General features: G+C 45.1%; 1 protein-coding gene across 1 annotated transcript in view; it reads right to left on the bottom strand.

Moving 5' to 3' along the window:
* LOC311130320 (ninein-like protein) overlaps positions 1 to 17,500 on the bottom strand; it is a gene marked incomplete at both ends in the record, with an annotated part of 36,226 nt that overhangs the window by 3,689 nt on the left and 15,037 nt on the right. The window contains 17 exons of the mRNA XM_084163052.1: positions 5,294 to 5,578; positions 5,748 to 5,817; positions 5,948 to 6,052; positions 6,616 to 8,067; positions 8,369 to 8,736; positions 8,930 to 9,054; positions 9,155 to 9,223; positions 10,309 to 10,453; positions 11,058 to 11,147; positions 11,277 to 11,387; positions 11,876 to 12,050; positions 12,191 to 12,331; positions 13,316 to 13,452; positions 14,082 to 14,249; positions 15,497 to 15,652; positions 15,988 to 16,178; positions 16,396 to 16,462. Coding sequence (XP_084019178.1) covers positions 5,294 to 5,578; positions 5,748 to 5,817; positions 5,948 to 6,052; positions 6,616 to 8,067; positions 8,369 to 8,736; positions 8,930 to 9,054; positions 9,155 to 9,223; positions 10,309 to 10,453; positions 11,058 to 11,147; positions 11,277 to 11,387; positions 11,876 to 12,050; positions 12,191 to 12,331; positions 13,316 to 13,452; positions 14,082 to 14,249; positions 15,497 to 15,652; positions 15,988 to 16,178; positions 16,396 to 16,462 — 3,855 coding nt within the window. The remainder of the gene's footprint in view (positions 1 to 5,293; positions 5,579 to 5,747; positions 5,818 to 5,947; positions 6,053 to 6,615; positions 8,068 to 8,368; positions 8,737 to 8,929; positions 9,055 to 9,154; positions 9,224 to 10,308; positions 10,454 to 11,057; positions 11,148 to 11,276; positions 11,388 to 11,875; positions 12,051 to 12,190; positions 12,332 to 13,315; positions 13,453 to 14,081; positions 14,250 to 15,496; positions 15,653 to 15,987; positions 16,179 to 16,395; positions 16,463 to 17,500) is intronic.

The raw sequence follows: 17,500 nt of genomic DNA, 5'->3' as shown, positions 1-17,500 counted from the left end.
CTCGAGCTCTGTCAGGTTGGATGGGGAGCATCGCTACACAGATATTTTCAGGTCTCTCCAGAGATGTTCGATCGGGTTCAAGTCCGGGCTCTGGCTGGGCCACTCAAGGATTCAGAGACTTGTCCTGAAGCCACTCCTGCATTGTCTTGGCTGTGTGCTTAGGGTTGTTGTCCTGTTGGAAGGTGAACCATCGCCCCAGTCTGAGGTCCGGAGCGCTCTGGAGCAGGTTTTCATCAAGGAACTCTCTGTCCTTTGCTCCGTTCATCATTCCCTCGATCCTGACTAGTCTCCCAGTCCCTGCTGCTAAAAAACATCCCCACAGCATGATGCTCCCACCTCCATGCTTCACCGTAGGGATGGTGCCAGGTTACCTCCAGACGTGATGCTTGCCATTCAGGCCAAAGTGTTCAATCTTGGTTTCATCAGACCAGAGAATCTTGTTTCTCATGGTTTGAGAGTCCTTTAGGTACCTTTTGGCAAACTCCAAGCGGTCTGTCATTTGCCTTTTACTGAGGAGTGGCTTCCGTCTGGCCACTGTACCATAAAGGCCTGATTGGTGGAGTGCTGCAGAGATGGTTGTCCTTCTGGACAACTTTGGAGCGCTGTCAGTGACCATCGGGTTCTTGGTCACCTCCCTGACCAAGGCCCTTCTACCCCGATTGCTCAGTTTGGCAGAGCGGCCAGCTCTAGGAAAAGTCTTGGTGGTTCAAAACTTCTTCCATAAGAATGATGGTGGCCACTGTGCAGAATGTTTTGGTACCCTTCCCCAGATCTGTGCCTTGACACAATCCTGTCTCTGATCTCTACGGACAATTCCTTTGACCTCATGGCTTGGTTTTTGCTCTGACATGCACTGTCAACTGTGGGACCTTATATAAACAGGTGTGTGCCTTTCCAAATCCAATCAATTGAATTTACCCCAGGTGGACTCCAATCAAGTTGTAGAAATGTCTCAAGGATAATCAATGGAAACAGGATGCACCTGAGCTATATTTCAAATCACTTAGCAAAGGGTGTGAATACTTATGTAAATAAGGTATTTCAGTTTTTTATTTTTAATACATTTGCAAACATTTATAAAAACCTGTTTTCTCTTTGTCATTATGGGGTATTGTGTGTAGATTGATAAGGGGAAAAAAACAAACATTTTAATCAATTTTAGAATAAGGTTGTAACATAACAAAATGCGGAAAAGGTCAAGGGATCTGAATACTTTCCGAATGCACTGTATGTATGTCTGTACAGTTGAAGTCGGAAGTTTACATACACCTTAGCCAAATACATTTAAACTCAGTTTTTCACAGTTGCTGACATTTAATCCTAGTAAATATTCCCTCTCTTAGGTCAGTTAGGATCACCACTTTATTTTAAGAATGTGAAATGTCAGAATAATAGTAGAGAGAATTATTTATTTCAGTTTTTCTTTCTTTCATCACATTCCCAGTGGGTCAGAAGTGTACATACACTCAATTAGTATTTGGTAGCATTGCCTTTAAAATTGTTTAACTTGGGTCAAACGTTTCGGGTAGCCTTCCACAAGCTTCCCACAATAAGTTGGGTGAATTTTGGCCCATTCCTCCTGACAGAGCTGGTGTAACTGAGTCAGGTTTGTAGGCCTCCTTGCTCGCACACGCCTTTTCAGTTGTGCCCGCAAATTTTCTATAGGATTGAGGTCAGGGCTTTGTGATGGCCACTCCAATACATTGACTTTGTTGTCCTTAAGCCATTTTGCCACAACTTTAGATGTATGCTTGAGGTCATTGTCCATTTGGAAGACCCATTTGCGACCAAGCTTTAACTTCCTGACTGATGTCTTGAGATGTTGCTTCAATATATCCACATCATTTTTCTTCCTCATGATGCCATCTACTTTGTGAAGCGCACCAGTCCCTCCTGCAGCAAAGCACCCCCACAGCACGATGCTGCCACCCCCGTGCTTCACGGTTGGGATGGTGTTCTTCTGCTTGCAAGCATCCCCCTTTTTCCTCCAAACATAACAATGGTCATTATGGCCAAACAGCTCTATTTGTGTTTCATCAGACCAGAGGAAATTTTCCAAAAAGTATGATCTTTGTCCCCATGTGCAGTTGCAAACCGTAGTCTGGCTTTTTTATGGCGGTTTTGGAGCAGTGGCTTCTTCCTTGCTGAGCGGCCTTTCAGGTTATGTCGATATAGGACTCGTTTTACTGTGGATATAGATCCTTTTGTACCTGTTTCCTCCAGCATCTCCACAAGGTCCTTTGCTGTTGTTCTGGGATTGATTTGTACTTTTCACACCAAAGTACCTTCATCTCTAGGAGACAGAACGCGTCTCCTTCCTGAGTGGTATGACGGCTGTGTGGTCCCATGGTGTTTATACTTGCGTACTATTGTTTGTACAGATGAACGTGGTACCTTCAGGTGTTTGGAAATTGCTCCCAAGGATGAACCAGACTTGTGGAGGTCTACCATTTATTTTTCTGAGGTATTGGCTGATTTCTTTTGATTTTCCCATGATGTCAAGCAAAGAGGCACTGAGTTTGAAGGTAGGCCTTGAAATACATCCACAGGTACACCTCCAATTGACTCAAATTATGTCAATTAGCCTATCAGAAGCTTCTAAACCCATGACATCATTTTCTGGAATTTTCCAAGCTGTTTAAAGGCACAGTCAATTTAGTGTATGTAAATTTCTGACCCACTGGAATTGTGATACAGTGAATTATAAGTGAAATAATCTGTCTGTAAAGAATTCTTGGAAAAATGACTTGCGTCATGCACAAAGTAGATGTCCTAACCGACTTGCCAAAACTATAGTTTGTTAACAAGACATTTGTGGAGTGGTTGAAAAATGACTTTTAATGACTCCAACCTAAGTGTATGTAAACCTCCGACTTCAACTGTATGTATGTAAGTATGTATGTACAGTGAGGGAAAAAGTATTTGATCCCCTGCTGATTTTGTACGTTTGCCCACTGACAAAGAAATGATCAGTCTATAATTTTAATGGTAGGTTTATTTGAACAGTGAGAGACAGAATAACAACAAAAAAATCCAGAAAAACACATGTCAAAAATGTTATAAATTGATTGGCATTTTAATGAGGGAAATAAGTATTTGACCCCCTCTCAATCAGAAAGATTTATGGCTCCCAGGTGTCTTTTATACAGGTAACGAGCTGAGATTAGGAGCACACTCTTAACCTGTCCACAGAAGCAATCAATCAATCAGATTCCAAACTCTCCACCATGGCCAAGACCAAAGAGCTCACCAAGGATGTCAGGGACAAGATTCTAGACCTACACAAGGCTGGAATGGGCTACAAGACCATCGCCAAGCAGCTTGGTGAGAAGGTGACAACAGTTGGTGCGATTATTTGCAAATGGAAGAAACACAAAATAACTGTCAATCTCCCTCTGCCTGGGGCTCCATGCAAGATCTCACCTCGTGGAGTTGCAATGATCATGATAACGGTGAGGAAACAGTCCAGAACTACACAAGAGGATATTGTCAATGATCTCAAGGCAGCTGGGACCATAGTCACCAAGAAAACAATTGGTAACACACTATGCCGTGAAGGACTGAAATCCTGCAGCGCCCGCAAGGTCTCCCTGCTCAAGAAAGCACATATACAGGGCCTTCTGAAGTTTGCCAATGAACATCTGAATGATTCAGAGGAGAATTGGGTGAAAGTGTTGTGGTCAGATGAGACCAAAATCGAGCTCTTTGGCATCAACTCAACTTGCTGTGTTTGGAGGAGGAGGAATGCTGCCTATGACCCCAAGAACACCATCCCCACCGTCAAACATGGAGGTGGAAACATTATGCTAAGGGTGTGTTTTTCTGCTAAGGGGACAGGACAACTTCACCGCATCAAAGGGACGATGGACGGGGCCATGTACCGTCAAATCTTGGGTGAGAACCTCCTTCCCTCAGCCAGGGCATTGAAAATGGGTCATGGATGGGTATTCCAGCATGACAATGACCCAAAACACACGGCCAAGGCAACAAAGGAGTGGCTCAAGAAGAAGCACATTAAGGTCCTGGAGTGGCCTAGCCAGTCTCCAGACCTTAATCCCATAGAAAATCTGTGGAGGGAGCTGAAGGTTCAAGTTGCCAAACGTCAGTCTCGAAACCTAATGCCTTGGAGAAGATCTGCAAAGAGGAGTGGGACAAAATCCCTCCTGAGATGTGTGCAAACCTGGTGGCCAACTACAAGAAACGTCTGACCTCTGTGATTGCCAACAAGGGTTTTGCCACCAAGTACTAAGTCATGTTTTGCAGAGGGGTCAAATACTTATTTCCCTCATTAAAATGCAAATCAATTCATAACATTTTTGACATGCGTTTTTCTGGATTTTTTTGTTGTTATTCTGTCTCTCACTGTTCAAATAAACCTACCATTAAAATTATAGACTGATCATGTCTTTGTCAGTGGGCAAACGTACAAAATCAGCAGGGGATCAAATACTTTTTTCCCTCACGCATTAAGAAGGAAAGAAATTCCACAAATTAAATTTTAACAAGGCACACCTATTAATTGAAATGCATTCCAGATGACTACCTCCCCTTAAGCAGGGGGACACGTCTGGCACTGCAGGATTTGAGTCCCTGGCGGCGTAGTGTGTTACTAATGGTAGGCTTTGTTACTTTGGTCCCAGCTCTCTGCAGGTCATTCACTAGGTCCCCCCGTGTGGTTCTGGGATTTTTGCTCACCGTTCTTGTGATCATTTTGACCCTACGGGGTGAGATCTTGCGTGGAGCCCCAGATCGAGGGAGATTATCAGTGGTCTTGTATGTCTTCCATTTCCTAATAATTGCTCCCACAGTTGATTTCTTCAAACCAAGCTGCTTACCTATTGCAGATTCAGTCTTCCCAGCCTGGTGCAGGTCTACAATTTTGTTTCTGGTGTCCTTTGACAGCTCTTTGGTCTTGGCCATAGTGGAGTTTGGAGTGTGACTGTTTGAGGTTGTGGACAGGTGTCTTTTATACTGATAACAAGTTCAAACAGGTGCCATTAATACAGGTAACGAGTGGAGGACAGAGGAGCCTCTTAAAGAAGAAGTTACAGGTCTGTGAGAGCCAGAAATCTTGCTTGTTTGTAGATGACCAAATACTTATTTTCCACCATAATTTGCAAATAAATTCATTAAAAATCCTACAATGTGATTTTCTGGATTTTTTTTCCTCATTTTGTCTGTCATAGTTGACGTGTACCTATGATGAAAATTACAGGCCTCTCTCATCTTTTTAAGTGGGAGAACATGCACAATTGGTGGCTGACTAAATACTTTTTTCCCCCACTGTATATACCTTTTCCTTGGTGGTGTTGAGCTCTCTCTCCAGCAGCTCCTTGTCATGCTGCCAGGCTGCCTGCAGGTGGAGCCTCTCCCTCTCCTGCTGGGTGGAGGTCTCCTGGAGCTGCCTGGCTGCGGCCAACCCCTCCTCCTGCTCCCGGGACACCTGCGCCAGCCGCTCCGTCAGCATCTGGACTGCCCCCTGGTCGGCACGGAGACGGGAGCTCAACTCAGCGTTCTCGTCGCTCAGCTGCAGGTTGCGGGCGCTCATGTTCAGGACCTCCTCGCGGTATTTGGCGTTCTGAGAGTGAGGGGATCAAGGAAGGGCTCATCAGACTGGGTCTTGGGTCATTGAGAATGTTCATGTGTCCATTGATCAAATGTAGGCTATGAAAATCTATAAGGCTAAAAGGGTCAGTTAAACTATGCAGGGTTATTATGGTAAAATGGAAAAAAACATTTAAACAAACCTCTTTGCAATGTCTCTCCTGCTCCTCCCTGTTCTTCTCATGTTCCCGCTCCACTTCGTACAGTTTCTTTCTGATGGAATCAAAGATGGAAAGGAATGGTTAATAGCTGTGTAGACAGGATAAAGCTTAAATAAGACATTTGTAAACCCTATCTGAATTGAGCATTTTCTCACAGCAACATTACTGATGGAGCAACTTACTTCTTCATGATGATCTCCACCTCAAGTCTCTGGACATCCTGCTCTAACATGGCCAATCTGTCCTTCAGTGCACTGTTCTCACAGTTGACCTTGTCTAGCTGAGACCTAGAGTTGAAATAGTTGAGATATGATGAGTTTCTCCTCAAATGCATTTTAATCTGGCAGATATTTCAACAGAATATGTTTCTGGGGAATAATTTCATTGAAGCATTTACTATTTCAAGCTAACATTTGAGTTCCAGATAAAACTCTGGGTGAAATCAATGCACTTATGTGATGAAGCAAAATGGACACAGGATTAGACGGGCAAACATTCAATGATACAAATGTTATTTTTCAAACAAATGAAATCTACTAGCATGCACATCTAGGTTGAAAACCATTCCGTTAGAGACACTGTAAATTGTTAATGCATTCCAGACCATTCAAATTTCAAAAGTTTGATGTTGGAGCACAGCCTGCTAAGGTGTAGAAAAGGTTACAGACAGAAGGTTTCTGAGGAGAAAAGGTGAGGATCTCTTTCAGATGAGAGCTGGGCGGTTGCAATTAGTCATTCAAATCTCAGCCTCCATGTTTGGGGCAGAAAACATTACAATCAGGCAGGTGAAGGTTAGTCGTTCGAAGATTGGTTTGATTTGATTTCTGGCAACCGGCCTGCCTGCACAAACCTGTGTGGACTGGCAGGGTCCATCACCATCTCCAGAGCCATGACCAGCTTCTCCATCTCCACCAGCTGCTCCTTCATTCTGCCCTTCTCCCACTCAAAGGCCTCCTCCAACCTGTGGACCTCTGCCTGAGAGGACAGCAGAGCCTGCTGGAGTTGGACAGTGCTGCTGCTGCCAGCCTTTCCTCTGAGGGAGCACAGCTCGCTCTCCTTGGTCTCCAGCTGGGCGTTCAGCAGCTCCTCTTCCCTAGAGTGCTTATTAGACAGGGCTTCCGCTATCTCTAACAGACCTGCCGTCTGCTTCATATCTGACTCAAGGTGGTCTACCTCTGTGGATTTGGCCTCTAGCTGGGTCCTGAGATTAGAAACCAGGTTGGACGTTTCGCTCAGTTGGGCTTTCAGTTCTTGGATGTGGTCTCGGAGTTTGGATGATTCAGTTTCCATTTCTACGATCTGGTTGGAGAGTTGGTCTACCAGGCGGATGTAGTGGGCGTTCTCCTGGCTCAGACTGCCAGTCTCTTCCCTCTCCAGGTCCAGGGTGGATTGGATCTGCGTGACCTTGGTTCGTTCCTGCCTCAAGGCATCCTGTAGACTCTCCTTAGCTCTTTTCCATTGGTCTAACTCCTCAGTGACACAGTCAAGATCTGACTTTAGACGGTCAATGGTTGTCATGTGTTTTCTCAGCTCCTCCATCAGTTTTACTCGGTCCGTCTTTAGGGAGTCCAGCTCAGCAGTCTGCCTTGAGCATCGTTCAACTTCGATTCTCAGAGCCTCCTGTGCCCTCTCCAACTCCCCCCTCAGGGTATCCGTGTCTTCCTTTTTGGCCCTCAGCTGAACTTGCGGTTGTATGAAAGCGCTGGACCGACAGCTGCAATTCTCTGCCACCATTTCTTTGTCCTGAAGAAGTGTCTCAGATTCAGACCGTAGAATATGCAGCTCCTCTCTTAGCTGAGACAACTCACTGAGGAGCACCCTCTCTCTATTCCTCACCAACCCCAGCTCCTCTACAGCATGCTGTTCAGAGGTCAGGCGCTCGGTCAAAGCCTCATGAAACTCCAGAGATGCAGTGCTTTCCTCCAGCTGGGCACAAACCACCTCCAGCCTGGCCTCCAGTTGACTGCAATGTCCGCAAGTCTCTTCCAGTTCAGCCTCTAACTGACTGTGCTGTATATGTGACTCTGAGGCCAGATCTGCCTGCTCCTGCAGACTGGCTATGTGCTCCCTCAGCTGCTGGACTTCCTCCTGGTGCTCCTCCTCCAGCCTCTTCCTTTCCACAGCGGCCCGGCTGCAGATCCTGGCCTGCTCCTCACTCGCCCTCTCTGTGCTGTGGAGCCTCTCCCTGTGCCTCTCCTGCTCCAGTTCCTGCAGCCACTCACAGTGTAGCTGGTGCATGAGGCTGTACTGGGCCTTGTCTTGCTGTGTCTTCATCTGAGACACCTGCTGCTCTGCTTCTTCCCTGATTACATAGCACAGACTGTTCACTTAGGCACACACACACACACACACACACACACACACACACACACTGTACACACACTCACATTGTACACCATTCCCAGTTCACACACACCATTGTTTTGTAAGTCCAGCGTATGTGTTACGGAGTTAAAGGGATGAAGTTGTAGGGACTACGGTTGGCACAAGAAATGTTGAATGAGAAACAGGTCGCCAACCTATACAACAATGTGAACTTGAAATGAATTGAGTTGAATTACAAAATACAGGCCTGGGGAGTAAGATAGGTTGGCCACACCCACCTTACAAGCAGCACTTCCTGGTCCATTCTGAGCTTCAGCTCAGCCTCCAGCTGGTCTTTCTCTGAGGTCAGCCTCTGGACCAGGTTACTGATCTCCCGGGCATAGTTCTGCTCCAGCTCTGCCTGTTCGCGCTGGGCCCGTCTCTCCTGGTCAGTGCCCCAGCCTGGCCCTCCCAGGCCCCCGGAGCTGCGCTGTAGCTGGGCCTGCAGCTTCTCCACTTCCTCCCTGAGCCTCTTAACCTGCTCCTCCACCTGGGCCTTCTGCTCCTCCAGCTCACTGATCTCCATCTTGAAGCCCTGAGAGATGTCCTTCCTCTCCACCTCCATGTTCCGCCGCATCAGCTCCAGGCTGCGCTCGTAGAAATTCACCTGTGGGGTGAGAATGATGAGGAGGAGGGGTCAGGGATATCCCAGAATTAGAAAAATGCACCTCACATGTACTGAACTTCATTTTTTACATCTTATTTCACTCAAATTACCTACAATTTCACATAAAAATAGGAGACGATAATCAAAACAATCCAACAATGTGTCACAATGTATCACAATGCCTCCTCTCTACCTTGGTCTCTAACTCAATCTTCAAGTCCTGCACCTCCTGGCTGTGCCTCTCCTTAAGCTGTCCCATGGCCATCTCCGTCTCAATGCTCACAACAGGGCCTGGCAGACTCTCCAGAGAACCCAGGCCTGAGGGAACAGAAACAAAAACACCAAGGTGTGCGAGTCACACCCAACACGCATTTAGAGAGAGAAAAAAAAAAAAAAGATTGACGTTTCCAATTCTTACCATTCTTATTGGCCACTTGTAGCTTTTTCCTCGCCATGGGAGATATGCCTCTTTTCATCTCAGGGTCATCTGAAGCACAATGGACAAGATTACAGTAAAGAGTAGTTATGCGACTTGTCAGAGTAACTGGAGAGAGACTGAGTAGAGGAATGAGAAGATGTGTGTGAAAGGTATGTGCATATTAGAGAACAACATTTTATAAATGTTCAGGTAACACTTTAGTATACATTATTATACTGTATGTCAAAATAAATAAACTGAACAAAAATATAAACGCAACATGTAAAGTGTTGGTCCCATGTTTCATGAGCTGAAAGAAAGAATCCCAGACATTTTCCATACACACAAAGCTTATTTCTCTCAAATGTTGTGCACAAATGTGTTTACATCTCTGTTAGTGAGCATTTCTCCTTTACCAAGATAATCCATCCAGCTGACAGGTGTGGCATATCAAGAAGCTGATTAAACAGGGGATGTAGCTCAGTTGGTAGAGCATGGCGAGCATGGCGTTTGCAACGCCAGGGTTGTGGGTTCGATAAAAATAATGTATGTGCTAACTGTAAGTCGCTCTGGATAAGAGCGTCTGCTAAATGACTAAAATGTAAAAATGTAAACAGCATGATCATTACATAGGTGCACCTTGTGCTGAGGACAATAAAAGGCCACTTTAAAAATATGCAGTTGTGTCACACAACACAAGTTGTGTCAAGTTGAGGGAGTAACCATAACAGCCCAGGACCTCCACATTCGGCTGCTTCACCTGCGGGATTGTCTGAGGGGGAGTGTGTGTGGGGGGGGGGGGTATTTATGTCTGTAATAAAGCCCTTTTGTGGGGGAAAAACACATTATGATTGGCTGGTCCTGGCTGCCAAGTGGGTGGCCTATGCCCTCCAAAGACCACCCATGGCTGCACCCCTGCCCAGTCGTGAAATCCATAGATTAGGGCCTAATTTATTTATTTCAATTGACTGATTTCCTTATATGAACTGTAACTGAAATTGTTGCATGTTGCGTTTATATTTTTGTTCAGTATACATTTCAAAGTAAAAATTGAAAACGACAAAAACAATATTTAAATATGTTCTAAACAGAGCACAAATATAGATTCTAGAGGCAAATCGGGTGAACACAGTTTATAGCTGAGGGGGATTTACCAGAGTCTGACTCAGTAGTCAGTGATCGTCGGCTGGACCACGCGTGTGTGGACGTGTCCCTTTCCTGTCTGGATCTCCTCCCTATCCCCTGACTCTTTAAAACATCCACCTCCGAGTTCAACTCATCATTCCGGTCCCGCAGCTCCTGTGACACACATACTTGTCATTTAGCAGAGTGGTGATACTTCAGACAAACATAAATAACACACCCAGTAAAACACAGCAGACTTACTATAGAGATAGAGCAACACCAGTCACAATGTACTCACCAACTGCCACGCACATGCTAAATCAAACCACACAGCAACACTAATTCTGTGAACCCAGAATAACACACGCTCACCTTCACTTTCTAGTTTCCCAAAATGGGAGGCATTTGGATAAATCAAGAGGCTTGTCAAGATACACTCAAAACAGATCTCAACTCTGTACAGGCAAGTGGGTGAAAAGTCAGTTTGCCATGAATCATGAATGTTATGTATGCAGTGTATAACCAATTACTATGCTTTGGAAAATTGTGAAAGGTAAACCAGGTCAAGCCTAGTCTGGGTACCAGTCTTTTTAGCTTACAATCCACTCCTTGCCACTCCTGTCATTTGCCAAATTAGTAGAATGTTAGGTAAAAAGACTGGTACCCAGGCTAGGTCAAGCCCCCTCGGGGCTTCCACGCAAGGCAATATTCTTTAAACACACACGCGAGCACACATATACACACACACACACTTTCTCTGGCTCCCCCTCTCGCTTACCCGGCACTGCAGCTCGTACTCCTTGATGATCTCAGAGAAGCGCTCCTCCTGGTTAAGCAGTCCCGTGTTGTTCGGATCCAGGCTCCCAAACTGTGTCAGCCAACCAAAACGGAAACCCTCATCAATCATTCATTGGCAAAACTGCATAGCTCACTCCCTGAGGGATGAGTTACCACAGCATGACATCATCACGCCGATCCTCACATAGCTCCCTCTCACCTTGTCTAGTAAGAGCTGGTCCAGGTCTCTCTGCAGTTTAGAGATGGTTTTCTCTGCCTCTGACAGCTTCCCCTTCAGAACACTGCCCTCCTCCTCCAAACGGCTATTCTCCTGTTAGCCCAGAGGGAGGGTTACTTAGAGTGATACGATAACACATTAAGATATCCACAGCAACACAGTATGATCACTCCACAATAGAGAACAATAGGGGTACTAACGATGGGGGATTGTTAAGAAGCTAAGCATCAGTCTGCCATTGGTTGGTTGTCCGTGGGCGGGTGGTTCTAGTTGGAGTCTGAATAGAGCATGTCTGTGTCTGAAGGTGGATGTTGCAAACAGGAAGGCCAAGACAAAAATCACATGGGCTAATCTAATCCTCTCCTTTGAGTTGTCTAGTCTAGAAATTCCTTGCAGAACATTAACCAGTTTATACTCACACAAAAGTGTATTAAAAAGCTTGAGGAGCCTAATGCAATGCAATCAAATAGAGGTTACGTTCAAGGAATCTTGTAGGAAGGGTGGTCAAGCAATCGCCTGCCTTCTTAGCACTCTTTTGTCATTGTAAAAACCTCATGGTGTAGATCTATAGTGCCAGGCACCTGGGTGGCATTGCAGACTTCCTCGTGCAGACTGGCATCATGTGCCCGTAGGACCTCCACTTCCTCTTTGAGCTTGGCCCGCTCACGCTCCACCTGCTGCAGCAGGACATCGCTCTCCTGCGCAGATTCACTACGCAGGGCTGTAAGCCTATCCCGGAACTCCTGCTCCAGACCCCTGCCAATCAGAGAGAAGTTTAACTAAATGGCCCCTCCTCCGATCATGACTCCGATCATGACAATTCACAACCAGTCAAGCAACATTTTCCAACCACAAGATCAGTCTAATCTGTAACGAGAAGGAAGAACAGGTCTTACTTGATTTTGGTTTCATTCAGTGACTCAATGGTGGCGTGCCTGTCATCCACCTCTCTGACCAGCTGGAGGTTCCTCCTGTCGGCCCACTCCAGGTCGGCCTTTACCTTGTCCCTCTCCCGACACGCCTGGTCTGCTAGGACCCTGAGGGACAGACAGTGGACAAACATCTCAGCATGGACTTTAGCACAACACTCACCTGAAATACCCGATAGCTCAGTACATCATGGAGGACTAACTTTAACAGCAGATATTCTCTATATTATATCTACATTACGCATATAGAATCCAAATAGGCTTACCACGGCAGTTGAATACTGGCAAATTAATACTTAAATGAAAGAATGCTGTATTTTGGTTCCAAAGTTGGTCATTAAATTGACAAAGCAATGATTTTTACAATCAACAATATAAAAGCATCATCACCTCTCGTCTCTAGGTGGAGACATAGTAAAATCAGTTAGAACCAAAATCCATTATGCAAGCTATAGGCTACAGTTTCCCTGAACATTAGTGAAGTTGAACCAATGATTCCCCTTAAAGCAATGCCTGACCATGAAATCAAAAAACAGTTGATGTAAATTAATTAAGGGTCATTGGCTCATACAGGAAATGAACCCAGGGGATGCAATAGAGCTGGCCAGCTTGTAGTCCTAAAAAACAGAAATTAGTTACCATTCCTATGGGGTAAATGAATGGGGAAAGAATGGGGTTTTGGGATAAATACAGAAAATAAGGTCTGAGGTTGACACAGGCTTAGAAGATCTTACACGTTCTGTTCTATGAGATATCAGTCAGTTAATGTGACCTTTATGAATTATAAAGCCTTTATGTGCTCATTTTGATTACATAAATGCTTCGAAATTCACAAAAAGTGATCTCAGAACAAAACGTATAAGATCTCCTAAGCCTGTGTTTACCACAGACCTTATTTTTACCATTTATCCAAAAACCCTACAAAAAAAAACATTAATTTCCCCATATGCTTTGGCCAACGAGCAATGGCGGAGTTAGTGCCTACAAAAAGACACCATTACTTTTGCTCTCTATTGAGTCTCTTTGGCCATGACCTCTATACGAGAGTCCAATGGAAACATGCAGTACCAAATTATCAAACCAAAGACTCACTGGAGGAACTGGATCTCGTTCTTGTAGGAGATGAGGGCTGCCTGGTGGATGCCGTTGCCGCTGACCAGCAGCTCATTGTCCAGGGCCAGGGTGAGCTCCGCCAGACTGACCCGCTCCTCCAGGGGGAAGTCCAGAGTCTGGAGGGGACCGAACAGCACGGGTCAATTTATGAAAGTATGGCACTGGTAACTTAATCACCAACCCTGGTCCTGGAGTGCAATTTGGTGTTTTAGTGCAGCCTCCATCCATGGACCAGGTGTTTTGACAACTGGTGTATGGTAAATATAAATTCAGGTCAAAGTTCAGCCCATCCTCATGTTTACCCTCTACTGTAATCAAAATGTTTCAGATTATAAAATGATTATTTCAGTAACACATAATATAAATCCGAGCGTGTCTAGCTAGGGGCTTTTGTAGGCTGCGTTACATAGATTATAGGTTCTACACTAAAGCATGTAATCTAAACCAAACAGCTAACTGGAACTCACAATCTCAATTCTACTCCTATTACACATTTCACACACAGGAAGGAGATGCCCCTAGAAACCCTGCAGCCTTTATCCTGTACAAACCACCTAACACCAAAGCTTTTCAGCAACATATCAAGTCAAGCAGCCGTAAAGGCAGAGTAATCAACATTTCAAGGCTACTTCTGAAAATAACTGGCACAAGCAATGAGCGTATGTATCCATGACTACAGGACATTCAAATAAAAACAGTAGTTGGATGAACACGTGCATTGGTTCACATTTAGTCCGGGACTAACCTGTAGGATGTCGCTGCTGTTCCGTATGCCCTCCTCGGTCCAGAGGGCGATAACCCTCTCTGGACTGGTGCAGCCCGACCCTTCGTCCAGCCTGGTCAGCAGCCTCTGGCCCACGGTGGCAGACAGGAGAGAGGGAGAGGTGGAGCGCACCAGCCGCTCCTCGAAGGCCTGGGAGAAAACAGAGGAAGACATGAGAGCTACAGGAACAGGCTAGCGGATGGCCCAATTCAGTTCCTCCTCCACAGAACACTGCTACAGACCAGTGCGGCACTGTGTAGTACAGACGTGCTGTGTAGCCTCACTGCTGTTCCCAAATACCATAGAAATACAAAGAAGTCCTTGAGAGGCATGGCATTGTCGCAGGAACACCTCCTTCGGTCATGCAGCTCTCTCCAAGAATAACCTGACATCCTCCACTGTGCATTGTGTAATCCAGGCTCCCACAGACAAAAGAGCTTCAGTGCCACAAATACATTTATTTCACGCGCCACTAATAAAACGCCTTTTTGGTGTCGTAACACTTAATCTGACTTAGCCTACTTTCCATTCCCTATTTGCACATGACATACATCTACCACTACACCCACCAGTTTAGGACATGGAGGAGTGTCAGTAGTATGTAGGTCCTGAACAAGCCTTAGAAACACACTGGTGTCTCAGTGCTGGTTCATGTAGCTATCAAACAAAGTGCAAGTGGTTCCTAATACCTGAGAGGCACCAACATGCCCAGCTTTGAAAGAACGGATGTTGTCTTTCATAGCCCATGTTAACAAACCACAGCCAGATTTCAGTCCTGAAATGCAATACATGATTTCTGACCTTGACTTTCTCCTTGTGTGGAAATGGTCATTCTGCAAAGGAATGTAGGAAGGGCAGACTAAGCTCAATTACAGTCAATTACTTGATTGGTAGCTGCCTAAAGTTCCTTAATTGACCAGCAGGAAAATGGTCTGAGAGACAGATAGCCTACTAATTATACTGTAAAAGTTTCTGTGTATAAGTTTGCCTTGTATGTCAGATCCTGAAGGGAAAATGTATAAATCAATAGATCATACAGTATTTTAAATACTTTATTACATCTTTATCTTAATCCTAAACTATGAGCCACAGAGAATATCTCAATAGGCTCCTTAAACACCAATCAGCCACACATTTAAAGCAAAGAGACAGTTTATTTTGCATAAATATAATTAATATTAAATACTCCTCTTCAGTTAGAGCCAGATGGAGGTCCCACGTGCCAATGTATTGTCATTTGTATTATCCACGGATCATTGTTCTGGCCTAATTAAATGCATTTACTCTACTGACCCAGACCCAATTGCATACATTTCCATATAAATCAATTACTGTTAAACATGTACGCATACCCTAAAAACAGTGTTGTTCTGTGTCTGTCTGGTCGGTCTGCTCACCTGCTGGAGTGAGCGCTGGGGGTTGGGGTGTATGGGGGTGGAGGAGGATGTGGGCGCTGGGACACCCCCCTTTCTGAAAACACCCTTCTGGAACTCCCTGAGGCTGACCCTCCCATCCAGGTCAGTGTCCAACCTTCTGAAGAGGGCGTCCAACTCCTGTGTGATAACACGTAGAGTCAGGGGTTAAAAACATGAAGTCAAATTCACACAGATACTGAGAGAGGGATTTAAACAATTCATACATAGGATAACACACCCAATATACAGTATCTTTGGCTTGTAACCACTGACTTCAGTCTGACTACCTGCCCGTCTCCCTGGTGTGCACTCTTACACGTCATGGATGCACCTCATGGATTCAAAAGGAATGGACGGATGTACGTACTGATATAAGAAATATGGTGAAAACTCCCTTCAGTGAGCAAGTGCACACTTCCGGGAATTAGGGAATTAAAACACAGCCACAGGCTGGAATGATGGGCTGGCCATACCTCTGGATTCAGGTCCTGCAGGCCAAGGTGATCACAGACCAGGGACAGCTCCTGCCTGTTCAGAAAGCCACCTACTCCGACCCCCAGCTCCTCCCACACCGCCCTCATCCGGCTGTCTGTCACCTCGGCCCGCGGCCCAGGGTAGTGGAGCGTGCACTCTGAACTGTCCCGCTTCCATCGCTTCTGCTGCCCTGAGACATACATACACATGTCAGGATGGAAGTCCCTCAGAGGATATAGCAGTAGACTGTATGAATAGGGCCAGGAGTTTTTCCTGATCACATGACCTAACCAGGAAAAACGACTGTCTTGAAGAATGAATGTACAATGAAGTAAATTTAAATACAAATATTTAAATACCTTTAAATACAAATATTTAAATACCTTTAAATACAAATATTTAAGTACCTTGTGCCTCAAAAGTTTGATGTATGGCGTCCTTATGGCTTCCGGTGTCCTCATCCGACTTTAGACTCTGGAAGTAAGACATTGATGAGTGTCACCAAGTGTTCACAACTGAAGAAAAAAAACGACTTTGCCTAAATACTGACCCGTATGACTGTCCACATACAGTCTCATAATCTGGCTATGTTGTTTAGTCAGTGTGTAGTGTGTGTAGGTCTGTGTGTGAACTGCACTGTGAAAGCTAGTTTACCCTACTACTAGGTGTGTTGTGAGAGTGTGTATAGCAGATGAAGTGTGTGTGTGTGTGTGTGTGTGTGTGTGTGTGTGTGTGTATGTATGTATGTAAGTGTGCCTGCGAAGTGTGAAAGAGAGAAATCTGTAAGCGAGTGCTAGCCTATTAGCGATAAGCAATGATAACAGAGAGAGAGAACAATTAACTGATCATAAGGAATTCCACCCCGTCAACATTACTTCTGCTACACTGATCAAGAACAACCAGCAGATTGTGATTCCAGCAGGCTCAAGAGTAGACTGGACTCCCCAGCAGCATATGGGGCTGTTGGCTCTCACGCAGAGGAACTTGTGTGTGTGTGTGTGTGTGTGTGTGTGTACACGTGCTGCAGACTCACTAATTATTTACATTTTACATTTTAGTCATTTAGCAGACGCTCTTATCCAGAGCGACTTACAGGAGCAATTAGGGTTAAGTGCCTTGCTCAAGGGCACATCGACAGATTTTTCACCTAGTCGGCTCGGGGATTAGAACCAGCGACCTTTCGGTTACTGGCACAATGCTCTTAACCACTAAGCTACCTTTCGCCCTCTGTGGTTTATGGTCTAGGTCTTACATAATACCCTGTCTGAAAAGACCAAGTTTAACTGAAGTTAGTAATGGATTAGTTATGGAAGTTAGTTATTGAGTACTGTAGAGGTAAGTTCCAAAGGACTTTGTTGAATTAAATGCATAACTTCAGTTGATGTAATACAAACTTCCCTAATTATCTAACCAAATTAATCCTGGCAACGTCTTAAAAACAGATAATATATTTGTGGAAGGATTGGCTGCTACTATCTTGGTTCCAAGGTCACATTTCCCCCCTCAAAATCT

Source organism: Coregonus lavaretus (assembly GCF_964263955.1).
Source record: "Coregonus lavaretus genome assembly, chromosome: 1".
Lineage (NCBI taxonomy): Eukaryota > Metazoa > Chordata > Actinopteri > Salmoniformes > Salmonidae > Coregonus > Coregonus lavaretus.
The sequence above is the reverse complement of the archived record's forward strand: the minus strand, read 5'-3'. Positions and strand labels throughout refer to the sequence as shown.